This window comes from Ischnura elegans, chromosome 9, assembly GCF_921293095.1.
Source record: "Ischnura elegans chromosome 9, ioIscEleg1.1, whole genome shotgun sequence".
NCBI classification, from domain to species: domain Eukaryota; kingdom Metazoa; phylum Arthropoda; class Insecta; order Odonata; family Coenagrionidae; genus Ischnura; species Ischnura elegans.
This window is the reverse complement of record NC_060254.1, coordinates 39914823-39938834: the sequence shown is the minus strand read 5'-3', so window position 1 is coordinate 39938834 and position 24012 is coordinate 39914823. Positions and strand designations below refer to the sequence as shown.

Below are 24012 nucleotides of genomic sequence, written 5' to 3'. Positions count from 1 at the left end.
CCATTTAGTGAAACCAATTTAGGGCATGATGTATATCAATTTTCTTTTTTGGTGCGTTTGTTATTTACTTTTTACGAAATGCCAGATGATTGCGTACTTTTTTAAAGAATTTATGCGTCGGGGAAAAAGACGAAATATAACCAGACGAGCGATGGTAACGATGATTCCTCTTATGGAGGAAATTATGGGTCAACTTACAATTAGTCAAAAATAATTACTTTTTGCTCAAAAATTATTAAGTTACTGAAAATATTTCGCCATCATAGACTACATCCATTGAGGTTAAAAATCAAAATTGGGATTCAGAGAATGTGCATGATTAAATCCAAATATGTTTAAGTTAACACTTTTTCCAGCCATTAGTTTGCGATGGAGCGTAAATTTCATGTAAATAATGTGAATTTACTTAAATTACAGAATCCATTTGTTAATAAGTCATAAAATGTTCCAGTAACGAGCTTAAATTCTTTCTTTAATTATGATTCTTATGGAATTACGAAAATAATATCAGTTTTTTTGACTGGAAAAAGTTAATTTATAGGGGGCAAAGTTTTTATTTTCCCAACTTTAACTTCTAAATATGTGCTTTATGTTACCAGCTACTGTATGAAACCAAAACAACTTTATTATCTCGAGTTAAGGTGTATAATTTAATGTACAAATATGTAAAAATATGCTCATTTAATGATGATACGACCACGAATAAAGTCGCTATGAAAAAAGTAATTTCTCTTAGCCGTAAATCGAACCTGATTGTATTGATTAATGGTCAGGTATCTTCTGGTTTGGCAAAGTTGATTTGTATGAAGTTTTCCCTATCTTATGGTAGTTAGTTTAAAGTAAAGTTTATATTTTCCTACCTTAGAGCTGCATCGGCTGAATTCAAGTGATGTACTCGTATGATACTATGTTAGGGCCTCAACCATTAAGTGTATTTAGAAGTATGATAATTTCATACTTGGTTTATCATTATGTGCGGAAAGACCGCTGGGAGATCAGAGTCCCACTTGGCGAAAACGTGAGATGGGGACACTTAAGTCAGGGCGAACATTATAAGCAATGGAGAAGGGGAAGGGCCTGAGAGAAGAAAGGGGGAGGGGATGCAAAGGCAAGGGAAGGGGAAATGTGGAGTGGGGGGGGGGGTGAGTTCTGGGCTGGTTGGCGGACCGGGGTTGGATGAAATACGTCCTCTAATCCACCAAGACGCCCCGTAATCAGATTTTTATAAAGCATATAATGTATGAAATTGAAATGGGGCTGGTGGGGTGAGAACTTATCCCCCGAAAAGTAGGGGTGAGCTTGAGAACTGCTCGGGTACTTGGGATGGGGTGGCTTCTTTGCAGGCATGGTGTGGGGGAGGCAAGAGAGACATCCAGATTGATAAATAAGGGTCCAGGGTCGTTCGTCGTACCCCCATACCCTTTCTCACACTCCTCCCAAGTTTGGGGGCGAGGTAGGAGGCGTAGCAATTACTCCCAACTAGGTCCCTTAATAAGGGAAAGCGAATGGAAGGAAGTATTCTCTCTCACTCTCTGTCTCTCCATCTCGGAGGCGGCTCAGGGGGGTTGGGACCCCCAGAAAGCTTTTTGGGACGAGAAGGAGAGAAGAGAAAGTGCTGAATAGGTCTTCGGGAAAGGAAGAAAGGGAACGTGGATGGAGAAAGGAAGAGGTGCGGTTAGGAAATGGTTGACTCAAGGGAAACAAGTTAACAAAACATTTTGCCCTTACATGCGGCGATAAATCTTTTCTCGCTACATGAAACATTTATTGGGCTTCACCTTGTCTAACCACCGTATGTTACTTGGGAAAAAATAACTGTTTAGTAATCAAATCGAATTTATTATAAAAATCATATTTTATTTAAAAATAATGAAAAACAAATTATGTATTATGATGAAATGTAAGCAAAAAATTATAATTTCCATTCTTTAATGTATAATTCCACTGCCATGTACCCCTGTACATTTAATGTATACTCCATGGTTTCGACGCTCTGCAAAGAAATAGAGATAGAAACAATGATCGGTGGTGGATTTATGCATAAAGAGGTGGAAATTGTTATTTTTGTTCATATTTGATCGCATTTAGGTGCAAAAGAAAATTTTATTTTTAATTTCTATGAATAATATCTCCGACATAAATCAATACCTAACGATACTTGGGATAAAAATGATTTTTTAGTAATCAAATCTAGTTTGTTATAGAAATCACATTAAATTTTAAAATATAACAACAATCGGCGATAGGATCTTTTTTCGCTGCATGACACATTATTAGGCTCCTTACCACCTTGCTATACTTCGGGGAAAAATTCGCTTTTTTTTTTAATCAAATTTAGTCTATTATAACAATCACATTAAATTTAAAAATACTAATCGTCGATAAAGCTCTTGTCGTTGTATGACGCATTATTAGCCTTTACTTTCCACCTTACGATACATGGGTAAAGATTCACTATTTTTAGAAATCAAATCAAGTTAATTAGTAAGTACCATTTTAATGTAAAATATTTAGCTTCAAATGATTCATTTTTATTTAAAATATTATATAAAAATTTCAATGAAGAATCACTAGCACTGGTCAACAATCCTAAGATTGGTGTGGTGCAGTTCTCCACTCAGTTCTCATATCATCTAATCTTTTCATTCCTACGTATTTTTTCTGTTTCATATCATTCTTTACGTCTTCCACAGATGAAGAATATCACTGATAAAACATAAAGAAATTATTTCAACTCCTCTGATTAGACACTGGTTCCTCGTCAATCTTTCCAAACAAAATAATACGAGATCATCAGAGCTACAGGAAACTTATCGGAAGGCTTTTGCATTCTATACGTAAAACCAACATTTTACTGCTTAACTGCATTAATATGCAATGAGACAAAAAACCCTCGATGAAGTCAATTGTCAGGCAGATGTTCCATTAGTCTTTTCCTAGGCTCGATATAAGTTTTCAACACTTACGTGTACGTTGGTAGTTGATTGAACAAGTTTGGTATGCGTAGTAAATATTGATATATTGATAAAAGATTTCATACTAGACACTAGTTTCGCAGCATTTTTAAGGCCTTGATATCGGATTGTGAAGAAATGAAACGTAGTTCGGTAAATAAAAAATAGAATCAACAATATTGTCCAGAAAATATTTCCTATCACGCATTATATCTGTTATAACGGATATCAAGGCAAATGAACAGTTTATTTGTAATTTTGTTTGTTTTTATATACCAATTTCCTATATTCAGTTTCTATATCTTATTAAGAGCGACAGAAATAATAGTGGAATACATCTAATGAATCCCGGCAGTGGCGGAGATTTTTCGCAGACTCAACTAACATTTGTAAGTCCTTTATGGAGGGCCTATTTAAGTACAGCACTTATTCCGTTAGATGTGACAATTCCCCTATCCGTCACCCAGGGGACGCTCCCTACACGCTGAATGAGGACAGCGCAAGGTATTCAGATATTTCGGCTGCGTTAAGAAGGAGAATTAGGTGGCTTCATCATTTAAGAAGAAGGGAGGAGGATGCAATGATAAGAAGATTGTTGAGAGGTCAACCAGAAGGAAGACACCCACGGGGAAGACCAAGACTAAGATGGAATGGCTAAGCGGTTGAAGAGTTGAAGACAGTGGCGAATCCAGGATAGGGACAAGGGGGAGGGCTGAGTGGGGGTTAAAATTCCAGCAGTATTGGCGGTCGGAAAAAATCACCATTCTATCTAGTGCAAATTGGATACCCAAGGGGGGCTATAGTCCCCTTAGCCTCCTCAGATTCTCAGGAGTTCAGAATAAACAAAAAGCGTGTATCCGAGTACAACAAAGAAAATCACTCCTCCAACTTACCTCTTTTACTGAATGTTCGAAAGATCCGCACGTCGATTGGCATAGATCCGCCACTATTAAAGACATGAGAAAACTTGGAGAGAGGTTGACATGGTGGAAGGAAGAGGAGGTTGAAGACAACTTGTTGGCGAGGCCAAAAATCGATCCCCCCATTGAGTATTCCTTCATTATTCAGGGAAAGGGAAAACATGAAGAATATAATAGATTTAAATTTATTAAAATGTATAAAAGTATTGCTTTATTTGAAATAAAATCGCTTAAATTCCGAGGATAATCAGCATGAGGAGAAACGTTTTGTGATTCGTAGATCGGTTGACGTTGCTTGCTTGCTGCCGTCCCTAGATTGCCTCTTCGCGAGTTCCCAAGTCCCTACATTACCTCTTTGTCAAATGTGATAGAGTTGAAAAAATGTCAGTAGAGGCATCTTTGAAAATAGATAATTCAAAAATATTGCCTAAGTAGATCAATCAATGGTAGCAAAATATTTGAAGGGATTTATCGCTTTAGTATTCCGGAAGAGAGGGGAACGAAGTCACTTTGGTAAGTTATTTTCCTGATGATATGTTTTCATTGAGATAATGCATTATTATACATGCCTATTATGCATTATTCATTATTCCCTGCATTCTGAAATGTAGCATGAACTATCTCAAATCAGTGTGCTTCCTATGCCTTTTTTTCCTGTTATGTCCTATAGTTCTATGGTATGGCTTCTACATATGGAACGAACCTCATAGTGAGGTAAGGAGCTGGGTTTTACGTTCGCTGCCTTAATGCCGTGTCTGGACGTATTTTGTATTACTATTCATCCTTGATTAATAATTTGAGTTTTGAAAACTTGGCAGGAAAGCGCTGAAACAAAATAATATCACTCTACGCCCTTAAGTTTCACGCTAATTAAAAAAAGTTAACTCCTCGCACTAATTCTTCGGTTAATTTACCTAGGTTACACTCTATTTTTTTCTATAAACGCCACCAGAGGTCGTAGGACATTGTAGTCTCACGTTGAGTACTTCCAAAGAATTATTTATCACTACCTTGCTCTGCACAGTCTTATATTGAGGAATTTCTAGGTTGGTTAATATTTCCAGTTTTTATTTTTTTACTGTTGGAATATAGTTAATTTGCGTCAGGAATTCTTCTCGAGTTTTTGAGTTCACTTTTCTTCAACTTTAGGGTGACTTAATTAAAATTACCCGGTGTTTTAGCGATATTTACATATTATCCATTTTCATTTCGGAAATCGGGATAAGATAAAAACGCGTTGGACGTGATTACTTGATATTTGTGGTATTTTATTGGTACTGGTATGTATATGCTAATACTCGGGAGGACCATGAACTAACAGGAATTACCAATAGCATGCAGAGGAGGATTAGCCAATCGAAGACAGACAGTGGAAGTAAAACTCAACGGACTAAAGAGAGATGAGGGCAATTGCGTATGGATTGGGGAATTACGCGAGGCGGGGTTGGGAAGTAATGTAGTATATTTACTTTCCAGGTAGGTATGTTACTATCAAAATACGTAACCATCATAGATGATCCCCACCGAGTTTAAAGATTAAAAATAGAGTTGATATAATGTGGAAAATTCATTCGCTAATTACGCCGAGTATAGAGCTATTTCCTAGTAACTAACGTGATTTGACTTTAATCACGGCATTAATTAGCTAATACCTCATAAAGTGGTGAATTGGCAAAACTTTTTAAACATTTTCATTTTGCTAAAGCAAACCATGCATTAATTTTTTACTAAAACGGTGTAAATTGGATCGTGGATCAAAATTGTTCGTTAAGTAGACGAGTATCGCCATGAGAACCTTTGTAAAAATGCGGATTTTGAATTTGTATTTCCATAAAAAATGTATCTCAGGAAGCCTATTTTTTACGGTCGTGAGTCCGCGAAGGCAACAGATAGATAAGTTCGCAAAAAGAAACAAAAAGTATCGGGATGCCTGGTTCTAAAGTTGGGGGGACCGACACGAAGTGTGTGTGAATTGCATAAAACATTTCAAAATATTATCTGTTTTTGGAGGATCGTAGATTTTAATTTCAATTAATAGCCTGGCCGTAAATTGGGATATACAGGTTCGACTACCGGGTAAGAAACTTATTGAAGTGAAAACTTCTTTAGCGGCGGTAAGCACTTTTACGGGATGGGGAAAAAGCATAGAATTCGCATGAGCGTCACCGACCCGACACCGCGATCGCTACAGCGAGATATACATATGTATAGTGTGTATAGTCTATACAATGGTATAGGTTGCGTCACCTCTATACTTTTACATACTGAATACTGGTATCTGTCTGCTTCTAGTTCTATACTGTACATATGTACTTTTTCTATACAGTGCGTATTATTTTGTAGACTGTTAATAGAGATTAATATATACACTTTGTTAATATATAGACTGCTAAAGTCTTTTTGTTTTAAAAATATTAAAAATGAAAATAAAAATCTATAGTGTATATTGTATAAGTTCATTAAATATAAAGAGTTCGTGCATGAACGTGCAGAAGAGTGTACACGCTATGAAAATACAGGTCAGTACAATTTAAGGCAGTTTCTTTTATGTGCATAGTGAACAATTATAGGTTTAAAGCATATTAAATAAAAGAAATAAAAGCATATTATATTTTAATATATAAATGATGTTACTTTCTATTCATAAACATCGTATTTTTAATATATATTTAATAATAAACAGTTTGCTGAAAAAAATAATTTCAATTTTTGTGGAAAAATGAGTATTACTGGAAAAAATAGTTCTTTAATAATATTAAATCTATATAAAGAATAAATGGATAATAATAATTTCAGTTTTCACTTCTGTCGGCCAGTCCCACGACTGCCCCGTTTTTTTTCATGGTGAATTTCATACTTCGTATTTGTATAACTTCGTATCCGTTTGAGTGGCTGCGTGCAAAGTTACTCTTTTCATGCAATGCTTTGAATTTGGTGAATCGCGGCTAAACTAAATTATGTTTTCATTGCGACTTTCATCCTTTGAATGCAAATAACATTGCACCCGAGCGCGTGACTGCGTGCATAGTTTATTTATTTATTTAAATAATTTTTCACATACAGCCGTGACGCCAATTAATAGAGAAAATTATAAAAAATTTGAATAGTTTCTTGTTCCATGCAGTGCCTTGTCCCACACATTTTTGTATCATTCAGCGACGAAACTGGCGCCTATAAAGTGTCCCTCCGTCGCCTTCGCGGACAGCCATAGGCAGCCAACCGAGAGAAGTGGAGGGGAGAGCTCGGAATGAAGAGACAAAAGGGAATGAAGAGGAAGGGGGCGTTGTGAGAAGTAGGGGGAGGGGGTGGAGAGAGAGAGAGACAAACCGCGCGGAACTAATAAGAATCGAATCAGGGGCGATCGTAAATTAGGGATGGGATGCCGACGGAATGGATAGGGGGTTGGAGGGAGAGAAGGGTTTCCCCTTCGTCGTGTGAGGGATTGGGAGGGGATGCAAGGGTCCCAGGATTAAGAGGGGTTGATAAAAATACAAGGAGTACGGCATTTGGGGAGTAGGGCAGCAGGGAGAGAGGAGGGGAGTGCGTTGAGGAGATTTTCACTGTGGTTGCGGACTGGTGGAGCAAGAGGCGTCGAACGGAGGGTGTCTCATTAAGGAGGTAGGCTCGCGACTGCGTCATCCAAAACAAATACTTCCCGCGTTTGCTATCAAAAAAAAATTTCATTGACAGATGTAACCATAGAGGTTAAAAGGCACCTTAGTGTACAAGACTTCGGTAAATTTCTTTGTTAAAACTATATATTCTGGCGTTCTTAAACATTTTTTGTATGCTTACACAAGTTTCGCTATAATAATCGTATGCAAATGAATATTTTCAGATGAAAACGCCTGAAAATATCGCACGGAGAGCCTACTTTTTGTGGATCGATTGATGAAACACAGGTAGATTTAATGAAAGGCAAATAACATGTTATATATTTTCATAATATGTTACATTTAACGTGTCCAATAGGGTTGAAAATCACTGTTTTCCGAGGATTGGAGAGTAGCATCACTAAACTTGATGGCTCTTTCATTGCGCAGTTTTGGAGCGAAAGGTGACGGTTCGAAGATGCGTCATTGAACGCCCCTGTCAGATGCTTGAAGAGGAAATTCACTGTCAACCGAGGTATCTCGTGGGGATGCGTAGCGCAGAACTTGATGGCAATCATATTGTGGGATAGTAGAGCAATAGGAATTGTCCGAGGGTTTCTCCTCAAGCATTGAGTAGACGCTAAAGTGCTAAATTCACTAGCTAACAAGGCAGCCTTGTGGAGATCGATTACGCAGAACTTGATGGCTATCGCTATTGGGGAAAGCTAAGGTAAATTGGTGTTTCTATTCTAAACTTCTGACAATCCTAAGTTGATGTGCGCCCTTTTAAGCCCCTGTGAACCTACAGTCGCTTTTTTTATTTTTCAAATCCATATCAATGCCAAGTTTTTTTGAACTAGGCAAATCTCATTGTCCTTAACTGCTGTGCGAACCGCGCAGAAATCGTGAAATCAATTACATAGGACTTCGCTTTTATTTCTCTCGGTGCACAAACCTTTTTTCGTTGATACTGTTTTCCTTGATACTGACTATCCTGAGTCCATTTTCGTCATTTTTTGTTGCTGTGAACCAACTGAGTTAACTCTTTTGAGTTTTCAAATCCATAGTTTCGCCGAGTAACTTAGCGCAAGGCTCTACCTTGAATGAAAAATGAGGGAGTGTCTTGGGTATAATAGACTACAGACTAGACTACAGTACCTACATGACAAAAGTAGAGAAAAATATAATGCGCCGAATCGACTCCTTGTTGGTCGTATCTTTTCGCACCGCGGCTCTCGTATGGACGATAAAAATACACACTCGTGTAGTCACACCCGATCCCCGTAGACTCCACACCCTGACCGTCAGTCATGTGTATTCATTTTTTATTTCTGACACCACCGTTATCCTTGCTGTTGCAGCCGCAATTACCCTGAGATCCTTCCCGGCACGTAGCGAACACTTCGTCACCTTTTCCTCGGCTTTTCCTCCCCTGGTGTTCCTTTCTGCCAAAAATATCTCTAACGTTTGCGCCTCATCCGTTTCTTTTTTTTCATTGATAGCGTTTCCACTCGTCGCGCCACCTTTTACGATGAAACAGTACGGTCTGTGCGTAAGCTTACGGCTATGCTCTGCTCACGCTTTTGGCGTAATTAAGTAAGTGCTGCCAATTGGTTATTGTGAATATGTCCAAAGAAAGTAATTCCACAAGTCACTTAAAGTTGGAGGGAATAAAATATTTTTAAACTCTCTCTTTTCCAAAGCAAGAACGAACGTACTAATAAGTAAAAAATAAGCTTCCCGTCACTCGGAGAATAAAGCGCTGGTGATTAGATTATAAATGTATCAAAAATATATACCTTCTATAGGCAGGTCTTCGCCAAACCATAAAACGTGTCCATATCCTCCGTGCGCAGAACGTTGAAGGCGGCAGGTATATCCTAACGAGTCTTTAAGTCTGTTATTAATTTGTATCAAACACACAATGCACTTATTTACCACTGTAGAAATGAGCAAATAATAGCCTGGTAGGTGAGTGAGGATCGACGAGCAATATATATTTAAATCCAATAAGGGACTCTTCATGTTTAACACGCTATCACAATCGACATTGATAAAAATTTATAATCTGAGGTTTCAGGCGAGATAGAGTGGAAACGTGACATAATGAAAAATTACAAAGCAGGACTGCCTCCTGCTTTGTAATTTTTCTTTGTAATAGTTTATGTCTAGCAGCATAAACCGTATTCAAATCAGTGCATGAAATATGTAACTTTGTACGCAGGCACGCGCTTGGTGCAAAATAATATACACCAAGGATGATATTCACAATGAAAAAATCATTTAGCTTAACCGAAATTCGAGCCATCTTCTTCCCAATAAAGGATTCGCCTCATATTTAAAATTATATCAACTATTTTTATGGATCTTGAATGTTCATTGAATTTTAGTGGATGAAGCGAACGACCAACAGAACTTAGCTTTAGCTTTGTATACCAAAATAAATAAGTATTTATTTCTTAATTCGTTTAATCAACCCTAGCGACTCTTTTTGTTAGTTGAAAAGAAAGCGGTGAATTGCTAGAACACATGCGAGAATGCGTGGACGTGAGATGGCAAAATAGCTCCTGTTCTAATTTCGTTCAAGCATTCGCGCAATTCCACGCCATTTTATGAATGAATGCAGTTCTAACCTACGCAATTCCGTGCCCCGTGTTAAACTGCCTTAATAAATTTTCAATGTAGAACGCGCAAAGTGAATTTTATTTTCCTCTCCCAAGATACTGTAATGAAGGAATGTCAGGGTATTTTTAAAGGAGGCGACCGACAGTTGAGGTCATTTGCGCCATGAGGGAAGGGTAGGTGACTAAGGGTGGAGAAAAACTCAGCATCGGCATTAGTCCGCTCTTAACGAAAAGCGCCAAGGGGACCACAGCTTAACGTCCCATCCGACGGACGGTGTGTTGCGCTTGAAATGCTCTCCGCACGTCATTCAAGCAAGTTTCTGAAAATTCTCTGACACCCTATCCCTACTTTCGTGACTAAGGGTGGAGAAAAACTCCCATTCGGCATTATTCCGCACTTAACGAAAAGTGCCAAGGGGACCACGGCTTAACGTCCCATCCGACGGACGGAGTGTTGCGCTTGAAATGCTCCCCGCACATCATTCAAGCAAGTTTCTGAAAATTCTCTTACACCCTATCCCTACTTTCATCCTATGAATTACTGAAAACCCAACAGTCTTTTATGATAACCCTGTATATTAAGGAAAACGAAGGAGAGAAGTTGAGAAATTACAGGCGAAATGAGTGCGACTTAGCAAATCCAGAAGAAAATCCTAATTTACATCACCTAGATTCAGCTTGTAAAAGGCACAAAATACAAATGGCTTGCAATTTCTCAAGACAAAGTTCTGCTCCAATATGTAGTATACCCCTGCTCCAAAATGTAGTATACCCCTGCTCCAGAAGAGTGGACTATGCCATGGCTATAACTTTTTCTATGACTGTAGTAATAGTATGTGGGTAGACTTTCACTTATTCTCCAGGCAGCACTCAAGCAGGAATCGGGCAGTCTCTGAAAATTCTCTTCCACCGTCGGGATTTAAATCCGAGCCCACGACATGGAACGAAAGTCGATTCTCGAAGTAAAATTTCAAAACCCGTAAAAATACCCAGCCCTTATCTAAATTAAAGGTGTGATTTAATATCCAAATAAATTGCTATCATCTGTCAGACATTTTGTGTCATAATGTTCTTTCGACTAAAAAATCGGCATTTATCGTCAGATTCTAAAAGCATTTTCTAAATTTTCTTTAGATCTGAGAGAATGTAATGAGACTGATATACTGATATCCATGATTCCATCACAATATTTTTTTTATACATCCGGTAAAAACATCATTTTTCGACAATAAGCGGTGCGTTAATTTCACATTGAATTTTTTTTTGTCATCATTTTTTTCAGCCCGTCATTTTTTGGAGCCTGTTTGAAAAAAAAATTCATTTTATGAAATGAATCATGCAAAGTTCATGAAAGAAACTCTGTCTTTTATTTTTACCGTTTAAAATTAAGAAAGAAAGATGAATATTGGTCATATATATAAACTTTCAAACATGGCAAAATTACCCAGCCCTTATTTAAATTAAAGGAGTAATTTAATTTCCAAATAAATTTATATCATCTATCAGAATTTTTGTATCAATATATTCAAATTTCGACTAAAAAATCGGCATTTATCTTCATATTCTAAAAGCATTTTCTAAATTTTCTTCAGATGCTAAGAGCATTTTGCAAAACTGATATCCTCGATTTCATCACAGTATTTTTGATACATCCAGATAGAAAGTCAACACTAGCTACCACACCATCCCGATTCCGCTGGATATTGTGAGGAGGAAAGGTATAAGGGTTATATGGTCCGTTAGCGACAGTGTGCATGCTAATGGCCCTGACGAAAGGCGGGAGACGGTCAAGACAAACACAATAAAGAAATGCAGATAAGCGCACGGAAGGGAAAGGTTGCGGAGCGGTCGTAAAAATTAACACCGCGATCCGGAGATAACAAGACCGATTTTTTCAACCTTCTCGTGGCCGGCAAAAGTGCTTTGCGAGCGTTTTTTGTTCCATTTTCCTGGGGAAACTCTCTCTTGGGCCGCGACACGGCGTTGGTGTGATCAAACAACAATAATTCTCGTTTAAAAAAAAAATGTTGCGATAAAGGAGGCGCTTTTAATGGCGCGATAACTTCTGCCAGCCTCCCAAGTGGATCGCTTCGGACATTTTCGGGGAGCTTCTCCGTGCTAGGGATGTGCTAAGTGTACTCGAGTAGAGGTATTTGATGACCCCTCAGTGAATACTTTGAAGGGTACCTCGTTTTGCCGCTCTTTTCTCGAAGTAAAATTTCAAAAACAGCTAATTTACCCAGCCCTTATCTAAATTAAAGGAGTAATTTAATTTCAAAATAAATTGATATCATCTATTAGAAATTTTGTCTCAAAATGTTTAAATTTCGGCAAAAAAAATCAGAATTCTTCTTCAAATACTAAGAGCATTTTCTAAATTTACTTCAGATCTGAGAGAATGTAACGAAACTGATATCCTTGATTCCATCACAATATATTTGACACATCCAGTGAAAATGACATTTTTCGACAATAAGCTGTGGTGTCTCATTGAATTTTTTCGGTGACATCTTTTTTTTTCATTTTTTCAATTTTTGTCTGTTTGTAAAAAAAATTGACAAAATGAATCATGCAGAGTTAATAAAAAACTGTAATTTATTTTTACACTTTAAAATTAAAAATAATGAGTGACGAATTTGGGACATATACCTGAGTAAAGACTTTAAAAAAGCTGAAATAATTACGGCTTAAATTACAAAAAGACCAAACAGCAAATATTTACAGACATACCATACAATCTTGTAAAACGTTTACAGTTAAGGGGAATGCTTTAATCCTTATATATCTTACAATTACATAGACAAAAAGCTTTGTCTGCTAATAATATTCCAGTGGCCCTAAAATTTCCAAAAACTTTCATATATAAAGGTTGTCGAGTTCACTCTCTGGGCTATTTTTTGTCTCTTTATGGGAGGTGAATCATGACCGCAGAAGGAAGAAGGCAAGAAAAGACTAGAGGGATTTGAGATGTGGTTGTAGCAGAATGGATAAGGTGAAATGGATGGAGAGGAAATGGAATAACGAAGTATTAAACAAGGTATGCGAAGAGGGGATACTGCTGGAGACAGAGGATGTGGAGAGAATTAATTTTAGTACTAAGCAGGGGCGGATACAGGATAAGAAACAGGGGGGTGGGGGCTAAATGGGAGGTAACCTCCCAGCAATCAGTGGCATAGCCAGGAATTTTGTTCTCGGGGGTCCAAAACCAGGGGGGAAATTTTTTTAAATACAGGGTACTAAGTAAAGGATTTTAAACTAATTTTAACCCTTTTCATGATCGAAAAAAACTTCATTTTTCAAAGAAATATTTTGTACATTCACGATTTTTCAATATTTTGTTTTCTTTTATGATGAAAACAATTGTTTTTTTTATATTTCAGGGGGTGTCCGGACCCCCCGGATACGCCACTGCCCGCAGTACTGGGGGACTGAACAAAATTACCATTCTATCTAGTGTAAATTGGATTTCCAAAAGGAGGGGCCAAACCCCCCCACCCAACCCCTCTCTAGATCTGCCACGAAATTGTAACATACCAAAGCATTTATAATATGCCCTAAGTTTAGATCAAATTTTATATTTAAATTCGTTAAGTAGGTAAATCGGAATATATAACTATCGGAATATATAACGGAAATATCGGAAAATATAACTAAATACTTTTGTACAAACCAACCTCCAAAAATTTCGATTTTATCTTAAGTATGTTTCGACCTTAGTAATCTTGATGCTTGAAACCGTGTTGCAGGTTAAGATTTTCGTTTTTTTACGTGTGTCTATGTTTTAGTAGTACAATTTTTGTTCGTTCGCCTCGATCGGCCACATATTTATATATAATATATATATATATGTTACTTATGAATATATATATATATATTATAATACTTTACTAATTTACTTTAATGTATTTTATTATATATATTATTTTATTAATCAGTATTCATTGAAAACTCTATCGTTTTAGACGTTTTGAGGTCATTATCAAGAGTTAGGAGAACAAAGAATTGCAGTATCGTTCTGTTACCACTTGATAACCAAAGATCGAAACCAGTAGAGTTTTCAATATATACTGTGTAGAATATAGCAACGTTTATTTTTAATAAATAACGTCACTATTCCAAGAAGTTTACTCGCGAACCATTAATTTGAGTATATAATAATTGTGTTGAACTAAGGTAGATATTCTTTTAAGGGCAAATTGTGATTATTCATGGTACTTTTTGTGATTCTTTTTTCCACAATCAAGTGCAATATCCGAGATAAGAAGAGAATAGTAGGTTTTAGCTCGTAATTTTTCATGTCACCTTGGAAAGAAAAAAATCTTTGAGAACCACGTGAATAGTGCACATCCTGGGCCTTATGCAGCCATGCAAACATGTGCCCTGATGCAAGCCTAAACTACGCATCAAAAATCTATTGAATGTAAAATTCTTCGAGATTTTCTAAAATTCCATTGTATTGATGTAAAATTATTGCACAGAATGACATCTTTGATTTCATAACAATATTTTTAATACATTCGGTAAAAATGACATTTTTCCACTTTAATACACGAAATTCTATTGTCAATGTTTACAAATCATTTCACTCTTTCTCACATTCATTACTTTTTTAAATAATTGCATTTATTGGACCATAAACCTTATTTCTATATATATTTAGGAATGTAATTCTATTAAGCACGTAACACACTTAAGTCACTCACAACAAGTTCTTTTTCATCAGTATATTTCTGGGTTATTACCTAAATTATTTTTTAATCATCCATACTTCCAAGCATTCACTACAGAGTCCATTTTCTGTTCACCATTCACTCTATAACCCGTCCAATAGTCGTTTTCTTTCAAAACATTTTCTTGGAAATTAGTTGGTATGCAAATTTTCAGCATTCTTCCTCGAGGAAACGTCTTGCCTTTCCATGCAGAGTTCTCTCTTCCATGAACGTATTTGGCCTCTGAAAAGCTCACCTTACCTCTTCAGAAAAATTCTTTGGAATTTGGCACTGTTTTTTTATCCTGTAATAAAGATCGAGAGATCATTGCAGTATGTAAAAATTTGATAATTTAAGCTAATTAAATATTTCACTTGTATGCTTCTTTTTTATTTCTCTCGGATTCATCGTAAAATATTTATTTTCCCCGTTAGCCAATGTAAAAATGACAAATTTTGTTATGGTAAAATAACACCTTAAAACTTTTCTCGGCTTCAAACGTCAAAATAATAACTTTAACACTTTGGGTGCTGGGTGAATATTACCAGGTCTTTACCCCAGTGCTGGCTATTTTTTGCACTTTTCAAAGCGATGTAACGAAAAGAATTTTTAAGATACGCATGAGTGAATAGCATTAGTTTTAAGACCATACTTTTAACTTTTGAATTCACATTGAAATATTTTGTACATCATAATGCATAAAGAAACTTCATAAGCTAAAAAAAAAGCCGATATTTGTTTTTTCAAAAAGTTGAAAAATCATTTTTTTCATAAATTTATTTATAAAATAATCACAACACACTAATTTGAAATAGTAATTACCAATATTTGAAATTGTAATAGTAATCAACATTTAAAATGATAATTATCAATATTTGAACTATAATAAAAATCCAATTATAATAGCTATATCGCAAAGTTCTTCCTTGTGTGGAAAAGCTGGAAGCATGGCTCTATGCAGAAACCAATCTTTCATGTATTACACTGATAGGAAGTACATTTTCTGGCAGCTTTCCCAGTCGTTTTTCGCCCTTTTTTGGAGCACACCCTACACCTCTTTTGAGCCTTCTTTTGGTACGGGAATTTTTTCAATGAAATTCTTTTCAGATATTCTAGTTATGTCGGCTCTGGCGTTTTCAAGGGGCGATTCGTCTTCCAATGTAACTAACTCCGAACAAATTTTTTGCGTAAAATAGGTGACTGCAACGGATTTTTGGCTTAACTGATTGTACATGATTGTGGCATTTGTCACTGCCATAACTATTAGGTGGAATGCCAGCTTACGCCACCACCTCACTGATCGATGATCCAGGGCACCGTAACTCATTCGTTGATCACTTAGATCTACACAAATTTTTTTCTTGCTATAGTCTATTACAATCGCAGGTTTAGTTTTCTCCCTTCCTCTGCGATCTTTGAAAGTCATCATGTCACTTTTATGTCGAGTGGAGAGCAGAAACACATCACGTTTGTCTTTCCAACGCTGGACTAATATATTTTCATGTCGCGGGAAAACATATTCTCTCCACGAGATAGGCGAGCATTTTTTATCGCCAATGGAATCCCCACCCTATTTTTCATGATAGTACCTACTGATCCCGTTTGAAGGCTTTCCAATTCAAGGGCCAGGGCAATGCTTGTGTAAAATCGGTCTGTATATAATGTGTGACCCTTATTAGCAAGCGTGGCCAAAAGTCTCTTGACTATAGCCAATCCAGAGTATTCCTGGCCATGAAACACATCCACATTCCAAACAAAAACCTTGCTTGCTTCTGAGAGCAGTTTTATGCCATATTTGCTTGGCTTCTGAGGCATGTACACTCTTTAGCAAAGCCTACCACGAAAGGGACAAATTCCTTCGTCTACAGTTATATCCTCCGCAGGTTGGTAGGATTTTTGAAATTTATTTCGAAAATCCTCGAGTAATGGACGCACTTTGAATAGGGGGTCGTGACCGTCTACGCCTTTTTCAATGAATAATTGGTTGTCCGCAAGATGGATATTTCCTAAGATTGAAAGAAATATATCTCTAGAAAAAACACCAGGACACAAGCCACACGCCAAGACGGGATCAGTACTCCAATGATCAGGTATACGAGGACGTTTGCTAAAGCTCATGTTCATTATAACGGCAAGAAACCTTTTTACGTCACCTTGAGTCACTGTTTTCCAGGATTGCTATCTGCTTTTTGCGGATAGTAAGTTCCCTCTCCTCAGTTTTGCAATTCTTTGCCTTGCATATAAGTTCATACGTTTCTTGATACGATTTATCAAATCGATGTCGAAAAATGCTCAAAAAAATTCATTATCTCACTTGAACTATATAGCTCAGTATTTGATTTCACACCATAGTCACTAGTGAAGATTACATACTTCAAGGATGGAAAGATTATCGTTAGAATAGAGGCTCGAAAAGTAGCTAAGTTCCATATCCTAAATAAAAACCTTGGGAACTGCGTCAATATCACTCCAAATATCTCCCGGGCCCGCTCCTCTGTTAGTTGACCGTCTTCCTCTAGGTGCACCTCTACGATTGCACATCGTTTTTTGAGCTTCTCCTCGCTTACTTAGTTGTTGCACCATTTCTGGTTTGTTCCAACCTTCAGACTCTAAAATAAATATCATATAAACAATGAAAAATGGTAATTTTACGAATAAATATTGCGCAAAAAAATATGAAAGAAGTCAAAAAATGGTCACGCGGGTTGCGTTACTATACGCAAGAAATGGAAATTACCTGCTGAACTATCTTTGCTGGGCATGTAATCAGCATCGCAATCTGAGTCATCAAAATCACTTTCACTATCATCACTGTCGAAACAATTCAACGCATTGGCAATGTCTTCGTCGGCGAGATTTCGCTCCATGATCACTGGCGAAAGAACACGCAAATGACGAACGAGGTAGGGATTTTCGAACCTTCGGACACATTTTGTATTGAAGGAAAAAAATATGACGAAATATATTACTTTGTGACATTAACTTCACCTATAAGAGGAAATGCATGAATCCGAGTAATACCTGCGGCGTAACTTTGAGGCGGGAGCTGCTATAATGTAAACAAAATGCCCGTCGTAATATTACGCCGCCCGCATTTTCTGCAACACCTCGCGCGGCGTAATATTACGCCGTTAGCACTCAAAGTGTTAATGTACCCATCTTAGTGCCGCCTGCTTGGAGTGGCACTGGCGAAAAATACAAAAGGTATTTAAATAGAATTTAACATCTTTTTGTTAAATAAAAAATATCTACAATGCCATATCTTTTGTTATATCAACATTTTTTTAAATTTTACTCTTATTATATTAAATTTTACTTCATAATTAATCCTTATTTTATATTCAAGAGTTTATTGTCTGCATAGTCTTCAATTTGATTTCAAAGCCAATATTTCGGGTCGTGGCACTTTTCGACTAATTGTAAGGAGCAAAAGACGATATATTTGCCAGCAGAGTTAAAAATTCCCGAAAAAACTAATTCTGAAATTACAGAGACCCTGCTTATGCCTTGCGACCTGTTTATTGAAAAATAGCAATGCAGTTTAAGTGAGAAATGACGAAAAAGTAGTTACACAGCTTTGGGGCATTAATAGAAAAAAATACTGCGTACTTGACGCCATCTATTATCCTTCGGTCGAACTAACAGCAAAATGCTCCACTCAAGGCAATGAAATCGAGTCGTTTATTATCGACATCAATATTTTTTCCAGAGTTTACTTCTCAATAATATTATATATTCATCTTATTTTTCATTTCAAGATGTCTTCTTCCGTATTTCACGAATATAGCTTGAAAAATACGGATGAATAGCGCACAGAAAATAATATTGGGTCAATCCATTTCAAATCACCCAATATACATAAAATTTGTTGCTCAACATTTTTAATTTTCTTGATTTTTTAATCATGAGTTCCCTATGGGTAGACAGTCTCAAAACACTATTTGAAAAAAATTTTGAAGCCATATTTTTTTTTGGCAGCCATTTTTAAAAGGGCGGCTGGGCAAATTTTGACGAAAAACGTGGTTTGCATAAAGTTAAATTGCGAAGCTATTTTAAGAGATATCAGAATAATTCAAAAACCAGTGAGTTAAGCATGAAATGAGCTATAGGTATTCATTGTTTTAATTGCTCTATCATGAAAGAGAGTCAGTCAAACTCTTTCTGCAAAAACTCGGGAAAAATTTGTCAATATTAACTTTTTAAGACCTAAAATTTTTATGAAGGAAATGAGACTCACTGATCAAATTTTATTTCTGTGTTAAATACTTAAATAACTATTTGCAGCATAAGTTTTAAGTCTGAGAATACACTCCTTTTTTTAATACGCGTTATCAAAAATAGCTGAAAACCTTTTAACGTCAATTTTCGCAGGTCAATATCTAAAGAAATAAAATTTGATCAGTGAGTCTCATTTCCTTCATAAAAATTTTAGGTATTAAAAAGTTAATATTGACAAATTTTTCCCGAAGTTTTGCAAAAAGAGTTTGACTGACTCTCTTTCATGATAGAGCAATTAAAACAATGAATACCTATAGCTCATTTCATGCTAAACTCACTGGTTTTTGAATTATTCTGATATCTCTTAAAATAGCTTCGCAATTTAACTTTATGCAAACCACGTTTTTCGTCAAAATTTGCCCAGCCGCCCTTTTAAAAATGGCTGCCAAAAAAAATATGGCTTCAAAATTTTTAAAAAAATAAAATATATCAATAAAATGTAATTAAATGGAGTTCTTTGTGTTTCGTTTTCTCTTGAAGTTGTGATGTAAAGTATAAATTAAATGTTACAGTTGAGCGTACGCCCAATGTTGTTCATTGTGCATGAAGCATATAATTTTGAGGCCCTGTCAGGCTCAGAAGAAATTTTTTTTCAATCCTTAGAAAAGCATTGTTTTTCATAAAAAATTACTTATATATTGTAATCTTCTTAGTGTAAAAAATGCTCATTTTACTAGTGAAAGTGGAACTATTGCTTATTTCTAATCCAACCATATGAAAACGATCCTTAAGTAGCAACTGCAGACAAAAATTTTAAAAGTATAAATTAATAAAGTATATTAATAAAATAATAAAGTATAAATTAAATGTTACAGTTGAGCATACGCCCAATGTTGTTCATTGTGCATGAAGCATATAATTTTGAGGCCCTGTCAGGCTCAGAAGAAATTTTTTTTCAATCCTTAGAAAAGCATTGTTTTTCATAAAAAATTACTTCTATATTGTAATCTTCTTAGTGTAAAAAATGCTCATTTTACTAGTGAAAGTGGAACTATTGCTTATTTCTAATCCAACCATATGAAAACGATCCTTAAGTAGCAACTGCAGACAAAAATTTTATGAACCTCAGAGTGACCATAAGAGGCGGCAGGCCTATTCTGTGGGGGGTTCTGGGGCATGGGTGGAGATTTGGGGGCTTCAGGGAGAGCCTGATCCCCCCACCACCTCCCTACTTAAATGGTAATTTTCTGAAAAAAGTATGAAACCTGTATGAATGCCAAAATATTTTTGTCTCAGTTAGTACTTAAAATGCTGTTTTCAGAGGCTAATGCACAGTGCTGTTGTTGGAAAAAAATTAAGACGGTACTCACCAAAATTTGCCGTCAGCTGAACATTTATTATACATCTGACCGCGATTGAAATGTCAAACTCAAACTCTTATCTTAGTTCAAAGTTGTGAAATGAGATATCTCTGACCAAGCAAATAATCATTTCAAATTTTTTTCTCTGAAATCCATTGGACAATTTACAGTAGGGCTGTTTTTTACTGATTTAAAAAGGTAGTTAAACTGGTACGATTACAACAAATTTGGATTTTAGTGGGTTTGCCGTACAGGCCCAGCTATGTACAGCACTGCTAATGCATAATTTTATAGGGAATGGCCCCAGAGATCCCCTGTGGGAATTGGATGTATGGAATATATCCCATTTCACTGGTATATATTCCATATCCCCTAAACTCCTAGATGGATTGCTGGACCCCAATGTAAAACACCAAACTTCGCCTATGGTCAGGAGAACAGAGTCCCGAGCGAAAGCGAGTTTATTCTGTGAACACTGCCATTGACATATAGGTTTTAGCATCTAACCTTGACGAGTTAGTCCTCCCTACGGATCTTTTATTGCTATTTCTTTTCTGTAAATCTATTTGTAGTGGAGCAAAGGCTTTTTCTTGATGTGATTTTTCCTTAGTATTCCTACTTTTGGAGGGGTTGAGTTCTCTCCATTGTATCTAATATGTACCATGGGGGTATTCCATTCCTCTCCTGATTAGTTTTCCTGTGGGCTGGGCCTAAGTGTAGTAGTCATCTCTTGCTCCTCCTCGTCTGCTGTAAGAGTTTGGGATGTTTGTGGACAGTTAAATGCAGTCATGAATTCGGTCAGGTTCCGGACAATGTAATTCAACCTGAGAAGAGAAATTCATACATATTATTTGTGATTATTGCTTTATAATAACTTTAAATAAACTTTAGTATGATCTCATGTAATACTTCATGGTTCATAATTTTTTTTCATTCAAAGAAATATGGTGTCAGGAAAAGGTATACATATATTTTAAATTTGGGTCAGTGGCATTTATTACTGATTGAAAATAAATTGTGACTGAGAAAGAAGAGTGCTACCAACATGCCTGATTAGATTGTAAATTGGTAATATTTTTGATGCTGGCAAATGCTGAAAAGATTTTACTCTATGTACCCTAATAACTTGAAGGAAATATTAGAGGGTGCAACATTCCTGCATGATCTGTCTTTTTTATGATATATGTATTGCTCATTTATAGCTTATAATATCATTTCTCAAAAGTTTTAACATGTCTATATAAAATACAGGCCACCTCCCTGCATTGTTAATTTTTGTCAATGATGGCAGTTTACAGACATTTGCTGAAGAGTCTGCATTCTTCGTCATTAATTCACACCTTGAAATTTTACTCACACAAGCATCCATGCATGTTATTGTTGAAATAAATTTACTTTGTAAATGGATCTGTAAGTTGTGTATGATATAACATTTATAAAAGTTCTACTATTTCTGGCAAGAAATATTTTTGTTGTAGTCCACCTCCTTATAAAATATACCCACCTCATTCTTGGTGGAACATGTTGGTCTATTAGGATGGACAGTGCTTCATCATTCTCTGATGATTTTGTGCAGGAAGTCTAGAAATGTAAGGAAAAAAGGGGGCTGTTAATTATTGGCAGTAGCTCTGTGTGGAAGTTCCATGAAGGAGATGTCAGTTCCATCATGGTAATGAAATATTCTCCCCTAGTTGCATTGACTATCATTTAGAAAAAAATGGGCATGTACTATATAGACACGGGGGTAAAGAGTAAAAATTTGCTGGCAATGGCGTTGGCATACATTTTTTGTTATAACCGCTCTTACCAGATGCCATACCAATGGTCTTTACAGTATGAATTGGTCGCTAATGAATGATTATTTAGTTGCAGAGATTCAGAAGTGCAAAACTAAGATTGAATTTTGATTACCTATTTAGTTTCATGCATACTCTGGGAGTTGCATGTCTTATTTTCAGCAGAATTGTCAGAGGCTCTGCTGTATGGACTTGTGTTGTGTGTTGGCTGCGCACAACCCAACTAAAACTATACTTGTTTGCGCTGATAGCGAATTAAATTGTCTGCTGACAGAAAAACATGAAAAAATTAATAACTCTGAAATCAGATATTTGATTGACAAAGCTAGGATGAGAATAGATGTGAAGCCTCTGAGGACTAGGCGCTCTTAGACTAGGCCTTGGTAGTAAACCCTAGCATTGGTGTGAGAGTGTTTTGCCCTCAGCAGCTATTCTCCACCTCATACGCCATTGTGAAGTCCATTAATAAACTGGTATCTATGAATTCTATGTATCCATATTTTTCCAGCTTTAATTGGCATTCAGAATTTTCCTGTCCTCAGACATTTTCACTTTAGAGAATTAATGCTCAGTTATTTTAATAACAATTCCATGACATTATTTTAGTCAAATCATATTTTCTGCATGAAAATGGTCGGCTAAGAGAGCTCATTAAAGCATTTGAATTGAAAATTTAAGCCTTGAATCACCAAAATTTTCCATGTCATTTTCGTATTTTTTTAAATTATTAAATGTCATCTAAAACAAAATAGTGAAAAATAAAATAAAAAACAAGTTTTTATACAAATGGCCGCATGCTAATTTATGTTGTGTTTAGTTGGTTGCAAAATCTGAAAAAAAAATCAGGGGATGAATAAGCACCTTATATCGATATTAGCCTGCTCTTAATTAAAGGCATGACTAGGACCACATCTTCACTTCCCATCCTACGAATAGTACTGTTGTTGACATGCCTTTCATTATGCAAAATCTTTGACCTGCAGCTTCAGTGTGACCAAGTATTGTATCCTTATTCAAATATGTCCGCCTTTGCTTTATAATAATATAGAAAAAATGCATTGTGCACTTTTATATTTACCTGAGCCATGGCAAGAAAAAACGTGCTTTCTGGTGATTCTTCAATCCATGGTAATATTTGGATGTTCTCATCTGAATTATTTTTCCAAATTGACCGGTACGCAAGACAGGCTGCCATTCTATCGTCTAATTGTTCACTCATGTCAATGGGACCTTTTACCTGAAATAATCATAGAGATATGTGTGTACAAGTTTATGAAATTTGGATGCAATGTTATCGCTATTACTCATTATTAGTCATTCTATTAATATATTTTGGTGATACCAAGATTTATTAGGCCAGTGGTTCCCAACAGGTGGTCTGGGGTCCCCTAGGGGTCCGCAAGATATTTAAATTAAAAATAAAAACTCTTAATTTCGCTCTATTCAGGTACGTGGTACCGTGATATGGCAAGGTACCAGCATTAGCTTAGCTTAACTGTAGCTTTTAGCTCATTTATGGGTATTGGGTAGGGAACTAGAAAACTTTAGGAATTAGTGGAGGTCCTTGCCATTATAGCAAATGGATGAGGGGGTCCTTTGAAAAATATTGTTGGATTCAACTGCACCACATTGGAAATATTCAATTCCGTTTAATTGAAAAGTGACAAACTTCAATTGAATTTCCACATATTCAATTGGATATCTATTTATTCAATTGAAATTTGTCACTTTTCAATTGAATGGAATTGAATATTTCCAGTAGGGCATTATGCACCCTGCTGTACTACTATTGCTATGATGTTAAAAATAATACTTATTTTATTGTCACTAATTGTAA

The 24012-nt window shown here is 36.2% G+C and overlaps 1 protein-coding gene across 1 annotated transcript in view; it reads right to left on the bottom strand.

Moving 5' to 3' along the window:
- Positions 1-14578: 14578 nt before the first annotated feature.
- Positions 14579-24012, bottom strand: part of LOC124165522 (endothelin-converting enzyme homolog) — a 67012-nt gene continuing 57578 nt past the window's right edge. Inside the window, exons 17-20 of the mRNA XM_046542964.1 lie at positions 23254-23412; positions 21884-21960; positions 21041-21203; positions 14579-15104 (exon numbers count right to left, since the gene is read on the bottom strand). Of these exons, the coding sequence (XP_046398920.1) occupies positions 21068-21203; positions 21884-21960; positions 23254-23412 (372 nt within the window). The 3' untranslated portion in view covers positions 14579-15104; positions 21041-21067. The remainder of the gene's footprint in view (positions 15105-21040; positions 21204-21883; positions 21961-23253; positions 23413-24012) is intronic.